This window comes from Odontomachus brunneus, unplaced genomic scaffold (genome assembly GCF_010583005.1).
Source record: "Odontomachus brunneus isolate Ranch 3 - 2012 unplaced genomic scaffold, Obru_v1 Obru_scaffold_254, whole genome shotgun sequence".
Classification (NCBI taxonomy): domain Eukaryota; kingdom Metazoa; phylum Arthropoda; class Insecta; order Hymenoptera; family Formicidae; genus Odontomachus; species Odontomachus brunneus.
Window position 1 is genome coordinate 262,024 of NW_022639704.1, and position 21,620 is coordinate 283,643.

The window sequence follows — 21,620 nt, forward strand, 5'->3', positions numbered from 1 at the left end:
TATATATATATATAAATATTTAGTTCTTCTTTAAGAGAACTTATATCCTACAAACTGATATTTAAAAGTCGATTGTTCGAGCAAAGTTATCCGCGAAGTATGTGCACAATACGCCAAAAAAACCAAAAATATAACCGAACAGGTAAATACATTGTTGATCTTTCACTCCCGTCTATCTCGTAATCCTTAAAAGATAAAGGATTCAAACACATTAACTACAAGTAAAAAAATATAAATCGTCGTAACGGACGAGAGAGGCACTGAACAGACACTCTGGCCCAGCTCACTCTGTAAACTTGATTGGTCCAAACGGTCACGAGATTAAGATAGATAAACGCGTGATTTATTCTACGAACGGAACTTTATCTGCGGTAAGGAAGGAATATCGTGCTGTATATCTTACGATGTCATCGGCATTAGTTAAAAAAAATTGAAAAGAAATAAGAAAGCAATTTAAATTAACAGTTATATTGATAAGCCGTGTAAGAGCCACAATTATGAACTTGTATAAATTGCTCACGTATCTCGCATTTTTCAAGAAGCAGAAATTCCAATCAAATGTAAATATAAATTTCTCGCTGACATTGTGGGAACACATTCAGGTTAGTAGTCATAAATTCCGCAACGGAAATGTTATTTTTCAAGTATAAGTTCAACTATGTGTCTTGGTTTTGTATTAAACGTTCTGGCCAAGTACAACTATATTAAATGATTCACATTGAATCTTGCTACATTGAATGATCTAGAAAGTAATCGGAGATTTTCATAAAGTAAAATTTTCGTTTACGTAAATTTCAGGGTTTGATATGTAAATTTGCTTGTGTCATAAACCAACTGATATCGACCTCTGATTATGAATCAATTTTTACCATCAAACGTAGAAATGTGCGACGTGAAACAAATTGGCACAAAGTTGGTGATGTCATCAACTTATACACATATCCACTCTTCGCAGCTAGTGAGGAAGAAATTTCAAAATGCAGCCTTAATCATTCCGGCCTGATTGGAATTAATGACGATTCTGAACTCCGAAATCAGTATGTGTGTATGTGTGTGGCGTCTACAAGTTTATTTCCTTAACGTAACATTTCTCTTTTGAAACTTTACTAAATAATAATCCTCCGCACACAAATAACGTATAACATATAACGTATTACTGTTACTATATTACTGTTAACGTATTACTGAACGTTATACGCATGATTATTTACATATTATGTGAGAGAAAAAATATTTAAGAGATAAGAACTATTTATTCGGTAAATACTAATAACACACATGTGCTCATACTAATATAAAATATTTTTCAAATACGAAAATATACATCTTCGTAAAACCTTAACTTTTCATGAAACTATTTTTTATGTCTTTTTATTTTCATTTTATTTTATAAAATAAATTATTCTATTTAAATAAAAGAATTTAGACTTAAGCAAATATATGTGTTATTAGTATCTACCAAATACATAAATACTATTTACTTTTTAGATATTTCTTCTTCCAGTGTTCACTTTGCTTGGACAAGTGTTCTTTAATATAAACATTCATACAGGAAAAAATACATATTAACATATAACGTTAATATGTACAACTCTCTCTCTTTCTCTCTTTCTCATGTCGTTAATATGTTTTTTAGTGCTGATACTATACCAATTACACAAAGAACACGATAATTGTAGTTTGTACTCTTTGACTTATCTGAAAAAATGTTGATTGTTTAATTGTGCACTATCAGCATGTTCATAGTATACAACAGTGAAACCAAATATATCATTCACGACTGCGACAACTACATATTGCGCGACATAAAGGTAATCAATGTGGATAACAACAAGGTGATACTACAGTCTTTCCACACACATTATGTCATGCTATTAGACATAAATAAAATCTCGATAAAAAACTCCGTAAAATGCGTGACAACGTTCTGCAATCAATTCCTAACTTACATAAATTGTATCGATTGCGGATTAGAAGCAGCTGATTGGATTTCCAAGTGCGTTCGTGCATTCAATAAATGTTAAAATACCGCTAGGAAACATAAAATATTAAACCATAGGTTTACAGTTCCCTAAAGGACAGCAATCTTCGTTTAGGATATACTATACCATGCAAACAGACCATGCAAACACCACTTTGGAAGCATATTCAGCAGAAAATTTGTGGAAAGAAACAGGATGAGAAAATTGTTACGGTATGCAAAATATGAATTGCAATATTCAGTTGGTATCAATGACCGATCGCAGGGTTTCATTAAAATCGTTCAGGGTCTTCAACTTATTAATAGTTCGCTCGTCTCTATAACGCTTACGTGAATTGGGTTCGAATTTTTATTTAAAGATCTGAGAGAATATGTAAAAGTACATATATGAGATACAAGTGACGCCGACAAAGCTTTCTGGATTGAAACAGAAATTTAGCAGATATATTAACAGAAGTTATATAACTTCTCCATACTTTGTCATAATATTCTGATGAATTATATATTAGTTATAAATATATTAAACATCAATTAGAGAGATATAAAATATCTCTAATTAGAGAGATTTAAGATATCAAAAATTTTACTGTGAATTTATATTCTCCGCAGCTGTCTTCATCACATTTACCAATTTGTACATTAGTACCGTCCTCATTGCGCGGATGGATAGGCAACAGACTAATGAATCTTATAAATTCACGAGACTTTCGACCAAATATCGTTATTTCAACTAATAGTTTGCATGATTTAATTGAATGGGAATGGATCATGGTTGGCAACGCAGTCCTGAGAAATTTCAGACCATGGAGAAGGTAACCACACATATGCATTATATCCTGCGCAATGCTTTGTCTGCGAATTTGTTAGCACGTAGCCAATATATTTATCTAACAAATTTCGAATATTTGCAACAACTACAAGAAATTTTCCTCCCATAAGATTTCCTAGTATACACACTTTTCTGTTTGGATTTAGTCGGCAAACAAAGCTTGATGGGCGAAACATGCCTGTGAACATGATGTTACATTTGCTACCATTGCGATGTAAGCTGTATTGTTCTGGACAAGTGCGAATAGGCGATGGAGTGTACGTGAAGATGCCCACAAAGGAAAACTGAGTAGCAGAAGGAGTTTTTCTACTATTCTACTATTTTTATACTATTTAGAAATACTGGAGAAATACTGGATTGTGTTTTAAATATTTAGAACTTCGTAATTTTATGTCCTTTATATTTCATTGATATCATCTAGGAATCCCGAATATTCGGATACCTAATTATTCAATCTGAAATCGATTTGGACTTGAAAATTAAAATCTACACTAATCAAATAATTCGAATAATAAAAATTATTAGGATTAAGATTTCTGCCAGAATCGAAATCCCAATCCAAAACCGAATTGGATATCTACTTATCCAGATGTCTAAAATCGATTTGGATTTAAAAATAAAAATCTACACTGGTCGAATAATCCAAATAATAATTGAAATTCGGATTAAGATTTGTGCCAGAATCGAAATCCCGATCTAGAATCGAATTCGGATCCAATTAAGACAGATTGAGTCATTAAATTGTTGCTGGAAAAGATATTGATTTATTGACTGTAAGATTTTCGGGAGAAAGATACTGTGAATATTTCTTTGCCTCGAATCTGCTATAAACTTAAATTCGGATCTGGATTCGATTTCAAATACTTGATAATTCAGATATGTTGGAGAATATGAACAAATCTCCCGGATAATTCGAATTTAAAGCATGATATTTATCCGTTACCCAATCGGATATTTAAATAATATTAAATCCAAAAGAATCTCTTAAAATATTGATTTTGTTTTAGATATAAAATGACAATTATTAATCTTTTTCAATTTAATAGAGATATTTTAATCTACATTAAAGTTATATATATGTTTAAATATGCTTAAGTAAATAAAAATAAGATAACATCTATTATTTTACATCGTCTTGTACATCGTCAGTATATCGTATTGTTTTTTGACAGATCTCAGAATCAAGCAAGCAGGCATTTCAAAACCATCTTTGACGCGTTTAAAAATCTTGTTTGCTTAATTCTGTAACTTGTTAGAAAATAACAGAAATAATCAGTTTTGCCAACTTATCCCGGAAATCAACTAACCCAATCCTCCCTACACCGTTTGTCTAGAAAATTTGTAGAGATTTTTGTGAAAAAACGGTCAACACGTTATATATACATATATAATTATTTTATTATTATATCTAAAATTATCCGAGATATGTCTAAAATAGTCTGTCACATTTATCGAATAAAATTATACCTAAGCATAAAAATATTGGACATGAAGCATCGACTTTAGGAATATTTATGTGTGAGCTGATACGCTTAGAAAGAAAGAGAGATGTGATATACGTGTTTCGTGAAACATAAACTCAAACACAATCGATACGATTGCCAGATAAACACGCTGTTTGCTACATATCGTTCGGGACCGTTTCCCGACGTTCGCAACATAAATATTTCTAGCGTTAACCAAACGGTAAGATACAAGTCTCGACAATACTAACGAGCGACGAGGAACTGACACCGTTAGTTCACTTCGAAAACTCGACTGATCGAAACAACCGTAAGATTGGAGATCGTAAGAGTAGACTGATGCAACATATATTGCAAGATATCACCTGTAATCAGCAATTAATTTGGAAAAGGGAGGCAAAATTAATAATATCGCCGGTATAACATTCAGAAGACAAGTCGCGAGTAAGTATTATTTCCCGCGATCTACTCGCACATCCGTAGTCTCGCGGACGAAAGAATTCCCATTCAAACAGCAATAAAAATTACTCGTTAACGACCGTGAAAATGAATATAGCGTTTTCGCATCGAATCTCACATCTTTGAAACGCTAAATAACGCTAACTGCAACCTCAATAATACGTCAACTAAAATAGCAATAATTATTATTATTCTTATTACTGTTACAAGTTCAACTGTCGCCCTTCGGTTTTAGTATATTAATCAATATTATGTACAAGAGACAGCATTGAATGATGTTAGATTCCGAAAAAAATGAAAAAGAAGGAAGTGACTGATGAACGACACGTTGTGATAAAATTTTGAAGACCAAAGTTTCCGACTAATCTGTGCGGGGTTTCAGGTATTGGTGCTCGATGAATCTGGACGACATCATGGAAAATGAGAATTCCCAGTATATTAAAAAAGAAATGTTAGAAAAGGAGCTAAAGTCGGACAGAATATGGGTCCAAGTTGGTACAATTTTTAACATATTCATGCGTCCTTTGCTCTCGGGCCAGATAATGGTATTTCCACAATACTCATGTAACACTAACGGCTTGAGTGGGATCGACGGCAATTCCATAATACGAAACAAGTAAACATTCAAACATTAACCATCTTAACTTCTAAACTTCGCTCACGTATCGCTCACGTGAGCGACACCGTTGTAAAGATGTGCGAACTATTCGAATTCGAATCGAATTGAATCAAGTAAAATTCGATTCGATTCGCTATGATTTGAATCCGAATAATTCGAAAATTTCGAATCGAAAAGATTCGAATATAAATCGCGCACATTAGCATTAACGAAGAACTATTAAAGACATCCAAAATTCCTTACGGGAATTAGCATGACTTGAAAAGTTTGCTATAAATTAAGATTTTCTTAAAAAATATTAAAAGAAGATAATGACTTCTAAACAAACTCTTACCGATAACTGTCGATCGATGGAACTGTATTCCATACACATTTACCGACTATATATTATATATCTCTTACATTAAAATGAATTTATATCACATGATCAATGTTATCTCTCTCATACTGAAATCACTATTTTCACGTTGAATTCAATGATTATGTTAATCAAAAATTCTTTTACGATTCGGATGAAATTTCATCGATTTGATTCAATTCGAATTCGAAATTAAAATCTGAGATTCGATCTGACATTAAAAATCTTTGATTTGCACATCTCTACAATGTAGCATTATGAATGCAATTGTTTTTAACCGTTGACAAATTTACAATGACACTTGCGGTTTTGACGGTGTATTTCACTTTTAATTCAATTTATCAGCATGATCGTTGTATACAACCGGCAAACCCGCTGCATCCAACAAAATGAGCTAAACTTTAATCTTAAAGACATAATAATTAAAGTCAGAAAAAATTTGGTGAAATTGATGGCTCCAAACATGAAAAGATTAATCTTGAACATGAATAATATCGTTGACAATAGTGCAGATATTCTTTGCATGACATCTTATCGTGAAATGTACACGGTTTATTCAAATTGTATTGATTGCGGCGAAGATGCAGCCATATGGATATCCAGGTAATTATATATTTAATGGCTTTTACAACGTTCTGCATGCGATATCTGTGTATTACTTATGAGAAACATTAGCGCACGAATATGTTGATTTTCAGATACTTAAATCACCCCCATCTGCGTTTGGGATATATTACACACAAAGAGAATTCGAAATACATGTTTTGGCGCAACGTAGAAGCTTTAAAAATCTACCAAGTGGATGAGAGAAATGTTACGGTAATAAAATTATATTAGAGCATTCAGATTAGCTGGTCGAATCCATTCATTTCATTAATTACTTTTAACAACTTTCATTAATCCTTTGAGCCATACATTTTATTTCTCAATAAAGTTTCATCAAATTTGGCTTATGAAAGATTTCGAGGTCTTTGATTACGAATTTGAAGTAAAAACATTAACATTCGAAATAGCGTGTCCAATATGGCGACCATAAGTTTCCAAAATTAAAAATCTCGCTTTTACACATTACACGGAAATAACGATGACATTTCCTCGATAAAAAAAAGATATTTACGTTTTAGACAAGAAACCTGCAACAAACACATCACCAATATTTCAATAGTTTATTGTAAAAGATAGCGCTTATAGAAAATTTTAAAAAAATGTGTAAAATATTATTAATTGTCCTTAACAAACTATTAACGTTTCGATATGTCGATTCTTAATAGTTAGCTTCAAAATTATTTTTGTCTGGAAAAAGTGCCTTTTTTACTTTTATTTTATTATATTTTCTTATAATAATTTGACCATTATTTTACAAATTATGTTATACAAATTATTTTCTACTTATTTTTAGTTCCTTACATTTATGTGAAAGTATGTGTAGTAACACGACGCTAGCGTATTATGGCTCAAAGGATTAATTACTTCAGAATATTTAAATTAAAAAAAGAGATATTATAAATCACATTAATAGCTGTTTTAGATGCGGTGTGAACATATATCGAAAGATATATCTCGCTCATGCTGCATCTGTCGCTTAAGTTAGAAATACAAACTTATGCAATATCTACGTAGTTTATATAGAATTATACATAGATTCCCTGAAACTATGCCTCGTTAATATAATTTTCTCAATAATGAAGCAAACATTTTTATAAATATCAATTTAATTGTGATTATAACTTGTGACGTGTCATGGTGACGAAACATGTTATATTTGAATGAAATGATTCGATAGAACGTAATCTTTTCAGTTCCCTGACAATATTATGCCGCGTCTTACGTTGATCTCGTATCGATCGTACCTTGAGGTAAATAAATTATTGAACAACCCTGTGACCCTAGACCAATATAATGCGGATATTTGCATTATACCGAATAACACGGAACCTTTCGAGGAGCTTAAGTGGGAATGGATCAAGATAGGCGATGTTATTTTGAAAAATGTAACTACGTGCAAAGGGTAAGAACGCGTAAATATTAATTATATACTTCGCATTTCCTTCAATTTAAGATCAATTAGCGTCGATTCTGAATATACTTAACAGACCACGAATTCTTACGACTGCTATGAGAGAAAAGATGTCTTCTTAATAAAATATCTAATATATCTCTCTTTTTCTCGACGTAGCTCACAAATTAACGTGAAGAACATACCGTTAGAAATGAAAATAAAAATGTTGGTATTGGACTGCGAATTGTACGAATCTGGAACGTTCCGATCAGGCGATCATATATACACCAGATAATATTCAAAAAATTCAACTGATATCGAGAATAAAAAGTTAAGTATTTTATAAATGAAGAGTGACTTGCATACGAACAACTGTCACTCTAGTTTCCAACTGAAGAGAAATCAAAGAGCATAAGAAGAGATTCAAAAAGCGTCTAATCGTAGACTTGTTGTAATAATCTAAGAACTAAAATTATTAGAATAAGTATACCGATTTATTAGACAGCGTTGATGAAAATTACAAGATTTTTAAAATCGACGGAACTCATCCGAGTACTTAAATTTCAAATGTTCTATTTATTGGAAATATAAGAAGGAAGTAAGGAAAGTATTTTTCAATATTACGTTGGTTTAAATCTTTACATGAAATTGTTTTACTTTTCATTATTTTGCATCATGCACAACGTTCTCGTCTTTATATTTGTGTTAATAATAAACTCATGACTAATAATACTAGGTATATTATTAGTTAGATTATATTAATTAAATCATAATTATTGAGACAATTAATATTTATTATCAACTAGCAAACATATATATAATGTACATGTAGTGTGTTTTATTAATGTTTATTATTAACTATTCATTTGTTCCTATTAATATGATTTATATTTGCTAAATGTCCTTCTTCCTACATTTTTAAATAAATATATTTGATTGCTATAATAAAATGTCTTATACTATAAAGTTCCGTTTTATTTTTTCTTGTTTGCATTACTTCGATTTATAGCAATAAAACATAATCCAGACAAAATTATGGAATTTTCGTCAGTTAGAGAAGCCATGATTATATGGACTTTGTGGATTTATACTGATTAGATAACTGATAACCGATAATATCTATTGATATCTGATAATATTTATACTGATTAGATAACTGATTTATAAGGATTCATACTGATTAGAGACATGATCAGAAATCTAAAATTTATTTTTTAGAATAAATGACTGTTTTATTTCATGAAAAAACTACGGTTTTAGAAATATATATACTTCCACATTGGAGAAACTTTTTTCTCTGAGTGAAAATGCGTATTTGTATAATATGTATAAATATGTTATTAGTTATAAATAAATATCTTCCTATTACAGAAGAAGTTTGTATAAGATATTTCCTTACTACACTTCTACAGCAAAAAATTTTTAAACTTCCTGAATATTGCAATTTTATATAAAGTCACATTTGTTCCACCAATAAGGGACTAGCTCGCATGATAAATCTCCAATTAGTTGAAACTTGTATCAAGCACATGATAACAAAGTATTATCTTTAAATAAATTATCCGGATCTTAAGCAAATAATTTTCGTTTCATCTTTCATTTTCTTCGTTCGTTTGACTTGAAACATCGATTAATAAATCAATGAAGAGCATTTTCATCGCCAATAGAATAACGGCGAATATATACGGACTGTGAGGATTTAAATAAATTGCACGTCTAAGAACTGATATTTCCAAATATACGTTAGACCCGAATAATGTTTTGCTCCCGAAATATAAATGGAAAGCCGAGGGAGAGTCACAATGATTTATCAGTATAAATATGGAAATATAGGCCAGTATTCGTAATCAGATCTTATATTTGAAATCATCTTAAGTTTATCTTCAGATGTTATACGAATTGTTTTATTGGCTACAAACTATCTGAGGATAAACTTAAATGTGATCTTAAATATAAGATTCGACTATGAATGATATGAAAACCAGCCATAAAGATAGAACGTGAATTAGGAAAGGGAATTACACTTAGGTAAGGGAGGTGAAGCCGCTGTGAGGGAAGAACGACGAGGAACATTATAAGCACTTTTCGTCGACTATTAGCTATACATGTGTAGCAACATACATATATGTATATACAACATGTATATATGTATACATGTACATCGTGTGGACATAAGTACATCTATGCTATAATATTTTAATGCATTTATATATTTATCATATTCTACGACTATGTGTGTAGAGTACCAGCCAATGAAAAGTGTTCACAAGTTGTTCTCCTCTGGCTTTCCCCCTTCCTCATTCCCTCGAAAACTTACGCTCCATCTCTATATTCTATGCCCACCACAAGCCAGTTGAATTCTTAACAGTCTATTGTTAGCGTCTATTTCGTGACAGTTATAAACGATCAATTACAGTTGCGTAATTGTCTGCATCATGTCTGACCAATATTTAAATGTCAATAATGAGTTCCTGGGGACTGATAATACGTGGGTCCGCGTTGGTACAGTTATGAGCCTACATATGAAGTCATTGCTGTCGGGCAGAACAATAGTGGCTAAGGATTACGTTTGTACAGATGTCGGCTTGACTGCGTCACTAGAGAATTCGACAATAATACGGAAGAAGTTAGTATTCAAAAATTAACCTTCATTTGAAATTTGCTCATACATAGATCGAATAGGCGATATTATCGCATATACAGGATGTGTGTCAATTCATAACATATCCGTTATATTCAGATAGTAGGATGAAATATGGTAAATGATGTAATAACGTCCTAATGATGTTTTTAATATCAATAATATCAATAATATCAATAATATCAATAATACGTCATTAAGACATGTTTAAATGTCTTATTGACCAGAAAGTGTTTAAAATTCTTGAAAGGAAAGAATTCTGCAACATGATATGTGTTAATAGATGAAACTTATGCTAATATCAAAATTATGAAACAATATAAGCTGATTAGAGAGTATAAATAATAAAATATGACAAATTTCTATGACACAAAGTAATTTAATTTTTACTAAATTCATCAGCACGATCGTCATATACGATGTAACAGACAACTGCATCCAACAGAACAAATTCTATCACAAACTTCAAGACCTGACCATTAAAAACATCAGCAATTTCGTAGTACGTTTTGAGGTATTGGGGATGAGTGAATTAGTTGTGAATGCGCTTGAACTGATAAGAAACGCAAAACCTATAGTGTGCAAGATGTCCTTCTGCGATAAATACTTGGTTGAAGTCAACTGCATTGACTGCGGCGAGAAAGCAGCCAAATGGATAAGCGGGTGTGTATCTCATAATATTTTGCAGCAATCCGCGGTATTTTACACTACTGGTGAAGAACGTTTAAGAAATTATCTAATAAATCGACTTACAGATACCTGGAGCATAGCAACCTACGTTTAGCATACGTATCGGCCGAACCCGAACATGAGTGTCAGTTTTGGTATTGGTTGAGGAAGTTGCGCAAATTAGAGTCGGACGACAGGAATATTGTGGTATAAAAATCAAGTTACTACGTTACATCACGGCTAATCGAGTCTGTTGGTATCATTGATCGCTTTCAGCATTGAGTACCTGAAAAAAGAAAAAGTATCACATGAATCATATAAGTTGCGATCTTGTTAAAGCATAGTTATATCAATAGCGTGCATCGAAGGGATCATTCATAAATTTACTATTTATGAAACAAAATTATGTTCCCCTGTTTCACTATCTACACTTATTTCACTATCTAAGTATCATTGTTAGTTTTTGAAACGAAATTGAGATAAATATATATACATATACACAATATCTCAAGTACAAAAAAACTATTATTTTTCAGTTTTTTAGTGAAAACTTAATTTGTGCATCATATAGAGATGTGCATTTAATAAAAAGAGATATTATAATATGTGTAAATGTATATATATTTCGAGTATTATTATAAAATATGAACTTTCCATCTCGCTGCACTGGAAAAACAGTATGGTTGGCCCACACATAAATCTAATTGTGCCAACCAAATTAATAGTGAAATACGGAATAACCAATTTATGTTAGTTGTTGCAACCACAAAGCAATTGCTGAGTCACAATGAGAATATCTGGTTTTTCTAACCAGAACCATAATAAATGTCACTCCAACAAATTTCTGATTGCCACAACCAGATCCCGCACAACTTCATTGATATAGTTAATGTGACTGAATCATGTCAAACGTATACATTGACATTACGCAAAAATAACTAGAGTAATGCAACTATACCGCCCATAACTAAATATTTCTTTTATGTGCACCATATTCTTTTTCGTGTATATTTTGGAAACAAGATGGTCAATAATTTTGAAAATAGTATATAACATCTTTTTATTGGTCTCTAACATCATATTAGTTTTCATCAAAATTTCACATGGTATAGAAAATACTGAGAATAGAAGTGAAAAATAGCACGCTATCCTCAAAGGACACGTATAATAACTGAATTTTAGTTGAAAATATTTCAACTCTTGAATGACCAACCACTCTTTCTAATTGCACGAACAGTTAGATAATATTTCACTGTATATATAGTAGTTTCATCTAATTCTTACAAAACTCATATCACGATGGAGCTATCTTAATTGCACCAATTGCACTTCGTCACGAGATTACGATACGAAAGTTTTGCATTACAACCGAATAATATATCAAAATATCACATTTCTTTAGATGCCGTATGCCTCTATACCACGTTACACCTTGTTGTCGTACCAATCGTTAACTGAGTTAAATAGAACATCAACACATCACCTCACTCTAGAGCAATTAAATCCCGATATTTGCATTATGCCGCGATTTGTGGCTCCTTTCAACGAGCTCGAGTGGGATTGGATCTTGATCGGCAATGCAATCATGAAAAATATCAGACCATGGAAAAGGTAATTACACACACGTAATTAGTTATATTGCTCTGATTCCTCCACCTTCAAATCTATTAGTGCAAATTCAAGATATTTCTAATAGACTTTTCAAAACTAAAATTATAAAAAAAATTCTAATGAAATGTCTAATGCGTACAGTACATGTGCTTTGTTTTTCTCGACAGCAGCAGGGTAAAACTTGTCCCTGAGCAAATGCCAATAGACATGAAAATGAATATGATGTTATTGCATTGCGAACTACAAGCATCTGGGAACGTGCAAGTAGGAGATGGCGTGTACGTCCGTCAAATTAAAAAGAAATGATTCTATCACTGATTAGTTCCTCAATACATTCAATTAGTATTACAATTAGAGAATAACGAATGTATAATATGGAAACATATGTTAAAAGTGCGAAAGAATGTCTTTTTTAAGAATATTGTTCCATATTACTTTCTTCGTATGTTATTTTAAATACTTTACTCTTAAAAAAATATAAATAGTAATAATATTATATATATATAAAACAAACATGTGCTAATATATTGTAAATTATATCAATGAAAGTTATACGCATTTAGAAACCAAGAAGAATTTTAATATGTTCATGTTTATTTAATAATATATTTTAAATATGAACATATTATAATAATTTTATCTGTTCTTATATTTACAAGAGAAAAAATCTTTAAAATCTTAAAATCTATTCTACATTTTTCTGTATATATTTTCATATAAAACTTTCATATATATATATATGTGTATATATTATATTTATACGTGTAACATATGTTTTACTATATTTACAACTCTATATTACAATGCACATGCGCTTAACATTTAGACTAATAATAAATTCATAGTAAATAATATATTTATGATTAATTATTAATATAAATAATAAATATAAAATTTTGATTGAAAAAAATTCTGAAAGTTCTGATTGTGTATGCGTATGTATGTGTTTGTGTGAGAGAGAGAGAGAGAGAGAGAGAGAGAGAGAGAGAGAGAGAGAGAGAGAGAGAGAAGAGGAGACAGAGGGAAAGAGAAAGTTTTTCATTCTTCATTTCTACTTAACAACTTCTCTACTAATTTTTACCCTTATTCTGTTTATATTTGTAAAAATTATTTTATATTATAATAATAAATATTATATTAAATAATATATTATATAAATAACATAAATTATATAAATAATATATTATAATAATAAAAATTATTTTATATTATAATAATAAAATATCTCTTTACACAAGTTGCCGTTTTATTTCTTATTACGTCCACGATCATCCACAAAATATACATATAACGTCTTTCAGAAAAACTGAGACTATGAGCAGGTAAACATACTGTTAGGTCGATCGCATCCATTTCCCACTACTCGCAACCTGAATCTCTCGAGCGTTAGCGATTTGCGAAAATATAAATCGTCCTATACACACGCGCGCGCACGTACACACACACATACGACAAACAATCGACGTGTACCGACGGCTTCAGTTCACTGGAAGCATTTTTGCTGGTCCAAACAATCGCAAGATCAAGAAAAATCTATGCGCAATATTTATCGCGAACAGTTAGGAAGTAACAACGTGTTTATAATAATTCAAATTTAATAATACATCAGAACAGCGAGATATCGCGCAGTGTCTGCTGCAGTCACTATAAGTGGACAAATTGGAAGAGGAAAAACAATATAACAAAGATTAGCCGGGGTATTATCAACAAAAGAACCTTGTATCGTTAAGCCGCGTAAGTAGTCTTTCCCGTTGATTACTCGTTCTGGTATTTCTCCTACGTGCAATAAAAACAAGTGAAAATGTTCGTGAACCGATTGTGCAAGAGAAGTCAGAATTCTCAAATCGAATTTCGTGTTTGAAGCGTTTATGCCGACGGCGAGTTCAACTGTGTTTCGCGGCTTGATCCATTCGACCGACGTTTCGCAAGACACAACGAAACGAAACTATATCGAAACTATATCGATTCAGAAACTATATCGAACGATGCGCGATATTATACCTGCAATAAACTCCCGACAACTCATATTTTTCAATAAATGCACTCGAAATTGCAGGCTCTCGGGGTTCTCGGGTCGTTCAGAAGATGTATAAGACGGATATATTAGACAACAGATACAAGTCACTTTCCAAGGAATTAGCTGACTGCACTAAAAAATGGGTTCATGTTGGTACAGTGAAGAATGTGTATGTGTATCCGGTGCTTGCGGGTAAGGCAATGGATCTACCTTTCTGCCGATTTGACCTGCCTGGGCCGAGTGTGGTTAAGAATAATTGTGAGATTCATAATAAGTAAGTGCCGTGAGTCGGAAAATTTGCCTCTTCCACTTGAAAATCGCGCCAAGCCCGCCACCGGTAATGATACTAAACTTTCATTTCGCGCTGTCAGCATGTTCATAATATACAATCGGAAGACAAAACGTGTCTACAACGTCCAGAACGACCCTGTTATGCACACGCTGGAAATAATACCTGTAAGCAAATACACAGTGCTGCTGACAGCTACGGAAATGCACAATGTGTTGGTTTTGGACCTGGTAAGGATCCAGAGGAGCTCCCAAATCGTTCCGTACTTCGAATTGTACAATTTGAATAGTCTAATTGACCTACGCTGCCTTGATTGCGGCGAAGAAGCCGCCGAATGGATCACTAAGTATGTGCATTTGAAAATATTTTTGTTCCACGAGATACACATAGTAGCGTTCAAAAGATTCAGCACACTCTGAAATTTCGTTAATATTTCCTAGTGAAAATGATGTCTAATAACACTTAACCTAAATTCTTTTTTTGCACAAAGAAGAGTTTAAAAACTCTTCAAAACAAAAGAGGAAAAGTGTTATTAGATATTAGGCTTCTTTCTTAGTCTTTCTTCTCACTCTTCATTTTCGCCAGGGTTATTTTTCGTATGCATTTCTCGGACATGAAACACAAAAACATAGATGGCTCCTTCTTTCTTGTTCATTAATATAGAATTATCTTGCACAATTTCCACAAAATCCTTGCGATAATAAATCCTAAATATTGCGAAACATTTGGCCTCCTCAAAGCCTTTATTGTAATCCTACTGAATTATTATGGGATCATTTAGATCATATGATCTGTCCAGTACGAATAATCAGTAAAAATCGTCTTTGGCAAGTTTTTCAAAACGAATGAAAGAAAATTAATGGTTAGATATTCAAAAAATTTATCAACGAAATACTACGGGTTTGCGCCGCTCTCGTCAAGACCTGAGAAGGTTACTTTGAAAAGTCAAAAATTTGAAGGTGTTACAGCCTCTTTTTAGTTTTAGTTAGAAAAATATATTAAGTTACATATGTTTTCACACACAAAATATATTCACACATGTACCTTACTTTTTATGTACCTCACGAATAAAATGTGTGCTGAAACTCTTGCGAGTATATTGCCTATCATACGCTAAGAGAGAGTTATATACTAATGAACTGATTCACAGATGTCTAGACAAACCAGACATGCGTTTAGGATTTAATAAGCCGGGCTCAATGATGACAGAATTATTTTGGAATCAGTTCGGCCAGCTATACACACTAAATGGGCACGATCGGGAATCTATAGTAATAAATTGATCGTAATTAATCTATTGTAATAAAATTATAATCTTCACTATTAATTACTACTCTAATACGCTGGTATCTTTGATATTACTGTCAATTAAATATATTGTACTTGTATACAATATATTGTATGTTATATATATATATATATAATAGTATACAATGGTATAATAGTATATAATGATAATATAATGGTATAATATATAGTGTGTTGTAATGACATCAAAATTGACACGACACGAAATAATTATCTTCTTCAGATATGTTACGCAGAATTACCGAAGTGTTCTGTGATATCGAGAACATCGTACAACACAATAAACGAAAAAATGCCACATTTTATACATATGCAAAAATTCCTTCCAAATATTGTTGTTGCACCGGTTAAAAGCCCCTCTTTTAGCGAAATCAAGTGGGAGTGGATCAAGATTGGCAATACAATCATCAAACACACGAAACCGTGGGGGAGGTAATCGTGCGCATTCATCAGTTATACATCCCTTGCACTTATATACCTTCCGACTTTGTTGGTACAGATTTGAAATTATTTTCTCTCGTCTAATCACGAGAGAGCATGCGTTTCTCTCTAATCTTGTTTTTAATAAGTCGTACTCTTCATGGTTTAGATACATAAATATTGAGCCAAAGGATTTGCCAATAGAATTGGTTATTGACCTGATGAGGTTAACTTGCAACGTGTATCTTCCGGGAGACACGCAAATAGGCAACACAGTATACATTCGCGCTCATGATAAGGAAAATTAGCGAAGAGTGATTTATCTTCGCATGATTTGTTAATTTTTTTTTATTAATTTTTTTATTAGTTTTTTTATTAGTTTTATTATAAAATTTTCTCCGTGTTTCTGATAGGAATGTAGGATAGTGTTTCGTACATATCTAGTTTTCAAGAAAATTTTTTGTTAAGATAAATAATTTTGTCAATAATAATATTGCTATAGCAACATGTTATGATATATTACCATGCTAATAAAATATACAGTTTTAATAAAAACGAAATATATTGTAAAATGTAAAATATTTTCAAGCTCATTTTATCTCTTTCGTCCTCTTTATTCGCTTCTTTTTTTTAACTTGTTAAATCAAATCGTGAGACAATCGATGATCGTTTCATTACAAGGTAATATAGAATATGGACCATATAAGTTCATACAGCGTTTAGTTAGATATTATCGTATAACTTGATGCAATCGCGGAAGAGAAGAAACGTATCGAATTATCTCATTAAAATGTGACATTTTTAATTAATTTTAAATATACACACACACATATATATATATTTAAATACATTTATATACTCTTTTTATTATCTGTGTATTTCTATTAAATCAACTGACTCATAATTGAAATATTAATAAGAAAAATAGAAAAAAAAATATTTCTTATATTTGTAATTTTGTGCATGTGTGTGTATATATTTCAGTTTTGTCTCTTAAGTTAAAATTTTTTGCTTAAATTGTGAAATAAATATATACACGAAAAAAAAGACCTTCTTATTTGGAAATAATTTTACTTATAACATGTTAATTTTCAAGTGAGATTACACAGTGTTAAATAAAGAAAAATTACTTGAATCGAATATATTTTATATTTAATGCAACAATTATTAAAATTTAAGACGATAAAGACGTTGCTTGTATATGAAACAATGATATATGAAAGAATAATTGTTTATTTAAAAAAAATACATATATATATATATATTCTTATCATATATATATTATACACACAAACAAACAAAAAATATATATATAATATAAAAAAATGTATATATATACTATATAAATTGTAAAAAAGCCATCAGCAATATAATTTATAAAATTGAACCTTGGTAATCTTGTTAAACCCTTTCATTCGCGTTCCTTCGTTCGCTCATTTGCTCGTTCGCTCGCTCGCTCGCATTAATTAATCGTTGCTCCGCGAGGACGCAAATTAATGCGTCGGTGGTTATACTTATGAAGACGTCGGAGAATTATTGTATCATGAGATGCGCCGATAAGGAGACAGGCCCGATCGAGGGCGTGGGAGGCGAAACGAAGAAACGCCGAGTCCGAGTGTGTCGGTATGATTTGTTGCTCGATCCCCGCGTAGCGTGCGCGCGGAACAAAGCCGAACCTACACTTTCTAGCCTCAAGTATAATACACCGTGCGTACACCGATGGATCGCTCATGCACGAGGTGGCCAAGAGGGATTCGACCTGAGCGAGCGCGCTCAATGGTAATCGCCGAAGAGCGCGGTTCGTCTCTAGCCGCCGGTGATCATCTATGATTCCTACGCCGCGTGTCTCGCTGAAATGAATCGTCCTGCTGGGAGATAACCGCGTGAAAAATGCACGAGTGAAAGCGAAAGGGGCAGAGCCCTTTCGATTAAGATACGACGTGTCGGACGGGAAACCATTTCCGATGCGCGCATTCTCGCGCGCATCGAATAATTATTCCGTATTAATTGTTCGCGCAGAATGCTAGTAATCGGTATCAATAATAACGATAATATCGAGTCTAACCATCGAGTCGTTCCACCTTGGACAGCCGACCACACAATTCGCCTACAGCAGTACAACCCCCCGAAGAGCGAATGTATCCGGGCTACGAAACATCGTACGACCAGACGACATTTGCTCTCGTCTTTCTGTTTTACGCGGTGAAATTAATCTGTTTTATCTCTTGAGATATATCTGAGATACGACTAATATTAAAAAGCGTAGAACTTTCTTCAGAGACAAAGTAAAAATATATTTTATACGATTAAATGAAGAAAAGCCTGTGTCCTTATTATTCAAAAATAATCTTCATTAATGGAGAGCGCAAAATATTGGATTGAGAGAGAGAATACGATGTTTTTAAATGTGTGTTGCATTCCACGTTCCCCTACCCATTTAAAATTAGTATATTTAAATTAACAATCATTGTTTCATATATAAACAACGATATATAATATTTTTAGAAGAATTTTATCGTCTTGTATTCAATTATTTGTTGAATTGAATACAAAATGAAATGCAAATAACTTATCTTCGTTCAACGCTATGTAATCTTATTTGAAAATTAACATGTCAAAAATAAAAAGTTCTTTCTAAAGAATGTTTTTTTCTGTGTATATATTTATTTCACTATCTAAATAATAAATATTAACTTAAGACAAAACTGAAATCGATATACACACAATATTACAAATACGAGGGAAATATTTTTTTTTATTTTTCCTATTAATACTTTTTATTAATACTTAATTTGTGAGTCAGTTGATCTAATAGAGATGCAGAAATAATAGAAAGTAATATATAAGTTTAAATATGCGAATGTAAAATTAGGTAAAAATGTCGCATTTTATCGAGATAATTTGATAAGCCTCTCCTCTTATTAGAAATGGGCGCCATTAGGAAAAGTATCAAATAATCAATCATCAAAATTCGTCTGTATAATTAGATGCTTAAAAGATGATGGAGATATTAACTTTTGTTCACAATTATGGAGATATTATTTACGGAGATGTCAGCGAGTTTTTCGAGTCTAGTCCGCATTCAGTTACACACTGTTAAATATTGGAGGGTCAAATTTAAACCAATTTCTTGAGTTAAATAATATTTAGTTATTTTTAACTATCATATGTGTCAAAATTTACTATTTTAACACAAAACATGTGTTTAAAAAAACAACCACATCTAATCAACTCATTTAAAACAATATTAAGTCATTTTTTACCAAAACAAAGGTTACATTAACGTGCACATAATAAAAAATAAACTAAATTTTAGCCAAATTTAATACATTTCTTAAGTTAAATTATTTAACTCCATTACATTAGTTAAATTAACGACATATTTAGTAGCAGTGGCGACTTATAGGAATGGTTAAAAATAATTCAAATTGAGTATAATTTGACACTACGGATTTAACAGTGCACGAACCGAAATTTGTTGCCGTGCACAATTAGAATACATTTGACTTTTCATTACGATTGTTATGATAAAATATTCAGGATTACCCGTGTGACACGACGAGCAGATAGACAGCCCCGTAGACCTACTTCGGCGACATCTAAGCGGAGACGTTCTCCAGAGTACCGTAAACCTCGACAAAACTGATAAAAGCAGGTTTTAGAGACGAGTCCGTCCCTCCCGCCGCGGGCCTCACTTTGCAGTCGAGAACGTGATGTACAGTTACTTGGCCTGACTGTTGCTCTCGTCACGAATGTGAGTGTCTATGAACCCACGCGTATACACGTATACACGCGCCCGTGTGTGCGTGACCGGCGATTCACACGCGTATCGGAAATGCTGACCGCGAATACGGTGGCGGATAGCAAACTGCCACTTGTTCTTTTACGCTTTAACGAAAGCGAGCATCACGAAGTAAATCGCGCTTTCAGATGTAGTTCCTCCTCGCGGTGGAGGGTCTTGCGCGATCTGAGAATAGGACAAGCGAAAAAATCTGAACGGATTCTCGCTGGGAAAGGTAAGCGCGTTTCACCGAGTCTTCTCTTCCCTCAAAATGTAATACGACAAAATACGTATCCAGCACTAATGAACTTGGCGTACGATTTAATTTCAAGTATATCCACACACACATTTGTGTTTGATTTGTTTGTTCAATATATATTTTTAACAGAAATCTCGACTAGATTTATCTTATTATATCCTCGCAAAGCGAGAATATAAGTTTTAGGCAACTTAATCTGGCACACTGAACTTCTTCTCATTCTTATTTATTTACATTCCACAAAACTGTTAATAAAAATCTATAAAAAAATAATAAATATATTTTCAATAGAATATAGAATGTTTGTAGAATAGAATTGTGTATAAAAATCACCGTAAAAATCGTCATTTAATTATTTCATTTTATGAAAATATAAAGAGAATGCGATAAAGACGTGAGTCTTTACATAAAAATTTTTAACTTTCCTGAAAACTTTTCATTTTACATGGAAAACAAAATTACACACACAAGAGCGAATAGTTTTATACACATAAGTTACTACACACTTGGATTTGCAGTGTTGATGCTGCTAAATACGTGGTGTTCTATAGTAAGTTTCTGATAAACATATTAGTAGCGATCCAAGAATCCGAGGTGACATTTTTGCCGGCAGACGGATGCACATTGAAGTATCCGCGAGTACCTGCAAAAATGCACTCGCGAAGCTACCGTAATTACTCCTCTTCGCGTCGGTGCGCGATGTAATCGGATGCAATCTTCGATAACTATCTCGCGCCACTCGCACCTCGTACGTGACTTCAATTTGTATCCTTAACAGTTATTGCAATTATAATCTGCGATCGACGCGCGATTATCTCGACGTCCTCGTGATCCTTTCGGTCTCGGCGCGCTCGCGCGTGCAAGCCGTAACGCAACCGACGGAGCTTTTCTCTCAGCAACGACGTACGAAACCTCGG

General features: G+C 32.5%; 4 protein-coding genes across 7 annotated transcripts in view; all 4 read left to right on the top strand.

The window, feature by feature from the left end:
• Nucleotides 1–3,334, top strand: part of LOC116852754 — a 10,895-nt gene extending 7,561 nt beyond the window's left edge. The window contains exons 9-14 of the mRNA XM_032833390.1: nucleotides 435–602; nucleotides 799–1,037; nucleotides 1,736–1,996; nucleotides 2,068–2,194; nucleotides 2,591–2,793; nucleotides 2,957–3,334. Of these exons, the coding sequence (XP_032689281.1) occupies nucleotides 435–602; nucleotides 799–1,037; nucleotides 1,736–1,996; nucleotides 2,068–2,194; nucleotides 2,591–2,793; nucleotides 2,957–3,098 (1,140 nt within the window). The 3' untranslated portion in view covers nucleotides 3,099–3,334. The remainder of the gene's footprint in view (nucleotides 1–434; nucleotides 603–798; nucleotides 1,038–1,735; nucleotides 1,997–2,067; nucleotides 2,195–2,590; nucleotides 2,794–2,956) is intronic.
• A 1,073-nt stretch (nucleotides 3,335–4,407) lies between these two features.
• LOC116852746 (mitochondrial amidoxime reducing component 2-like) lies at nucleotides 4,408–8,668 on the top strand. Its single transcript, XM_032833379.1, has 6 exons — nucleotides 4,408–4,717; nucleotides 5,115–5,348; nucleotides 6,055–6,312; nucleotides 6,408–6,528; nucleotides 7,509–7,717; nucleotides 7,886–8,668. The coding sequence occupies exons 2-6, from the start codon at nucleotides 5,128–5,130 to the stop codon at nucleotides 8,001–8,003; spliced, it is 927 nt and encodes a 308-aa protein (XP_032689270.1). The 5' UTR covers nucleotides 4,408–4,717; nucleotides 5,115–5,127; the 3' UTR covers nucleotides 8,004–8,668.
• A 1,351-nt stretch (nucleotides 8,669–10,019) lies between these two features.
• Nucleotides 10,020–13,483, top strand: LOC116852747 (mitochondrial amidoxime reducing component 2-like). 2 transcript variants are annotated; one of them, XM_032833380.1, is made up of 5 exons: nucleotides 10,020–10,334; nucleotides 10,752–11,012; nucleotides 11,105–11,225; nucleotides 12,421–12,629; nucleotides 12,797–13,483. In XM_032833380.1, exons 1-5 carry the CDS (start codon nucleotides 10,144–10,146, stop codon nucleotides 12,933–12,935), a joined length of 921 nt encoding a protein of 306 aa, XP_032689271.1. In that variant the 5' UTR covers nucleotides 10,020–10,143; the 3' UTR covers nucleotides 12,936–13,483. The 2 variants fall into 2 exon arrangements, with proteins under 2 accessions (XP_032689271.1, XP_032689272.1); XM_032833381.1 differs by having other exon boundaries at nucleotides 10,024–10,334; nucleotides 12,800–13,483.
• A 533-nt stretch (nucleotides 13,484–14,016) lies between these two features.
• LOC116852750 (mitochondrial amidoxime reducing component 2-like) lies at nucleotides 14,017–17,198 on the top strand. Of its 3 annotated transcripts, none has more exons than XM_032833383.1 (6): nucleotides 14,017–14,363; nucleotides 14,686–14,920; nucleotides 15,018–15,281; nucleotides 16,086–16,206; nucleotides 16,467–16,675; nucleotides 16,833–17,198. In XM_032833383.1, exons 2-6 carry the CDS (start codon nucleotides 14,715–14,717, stop codon nucleotides 16,969–16,971), a joined length of 939 nt encoding a protein of 312 aa, XP_032689274.1. In that variant the 5' UTR covers nucleotides 14,017–14,363; nucleotides 14,686–14,714; the 3' UTR covers nucleotides 16,972–17,198. The 3 variants fall into 3 exon arrangements, 1 of the variants encoding a protein (XP_032689274.1); XR_004379851.1 differs by having other exon boundaries at nucleotides 14,018–14,363; nucleotides 16,467–16,732; nucleotides 16,833–16,973; XR_004379850.1 differs by having other exon boundaries at nucleotides 14,018–14,363; nucleotides 16,467–16,736; nucleotides 16,833–16,962.
• The last annotated feature ends 4,422 nt before the right edge of the window (nucleotides 17,199–21,620 follow it).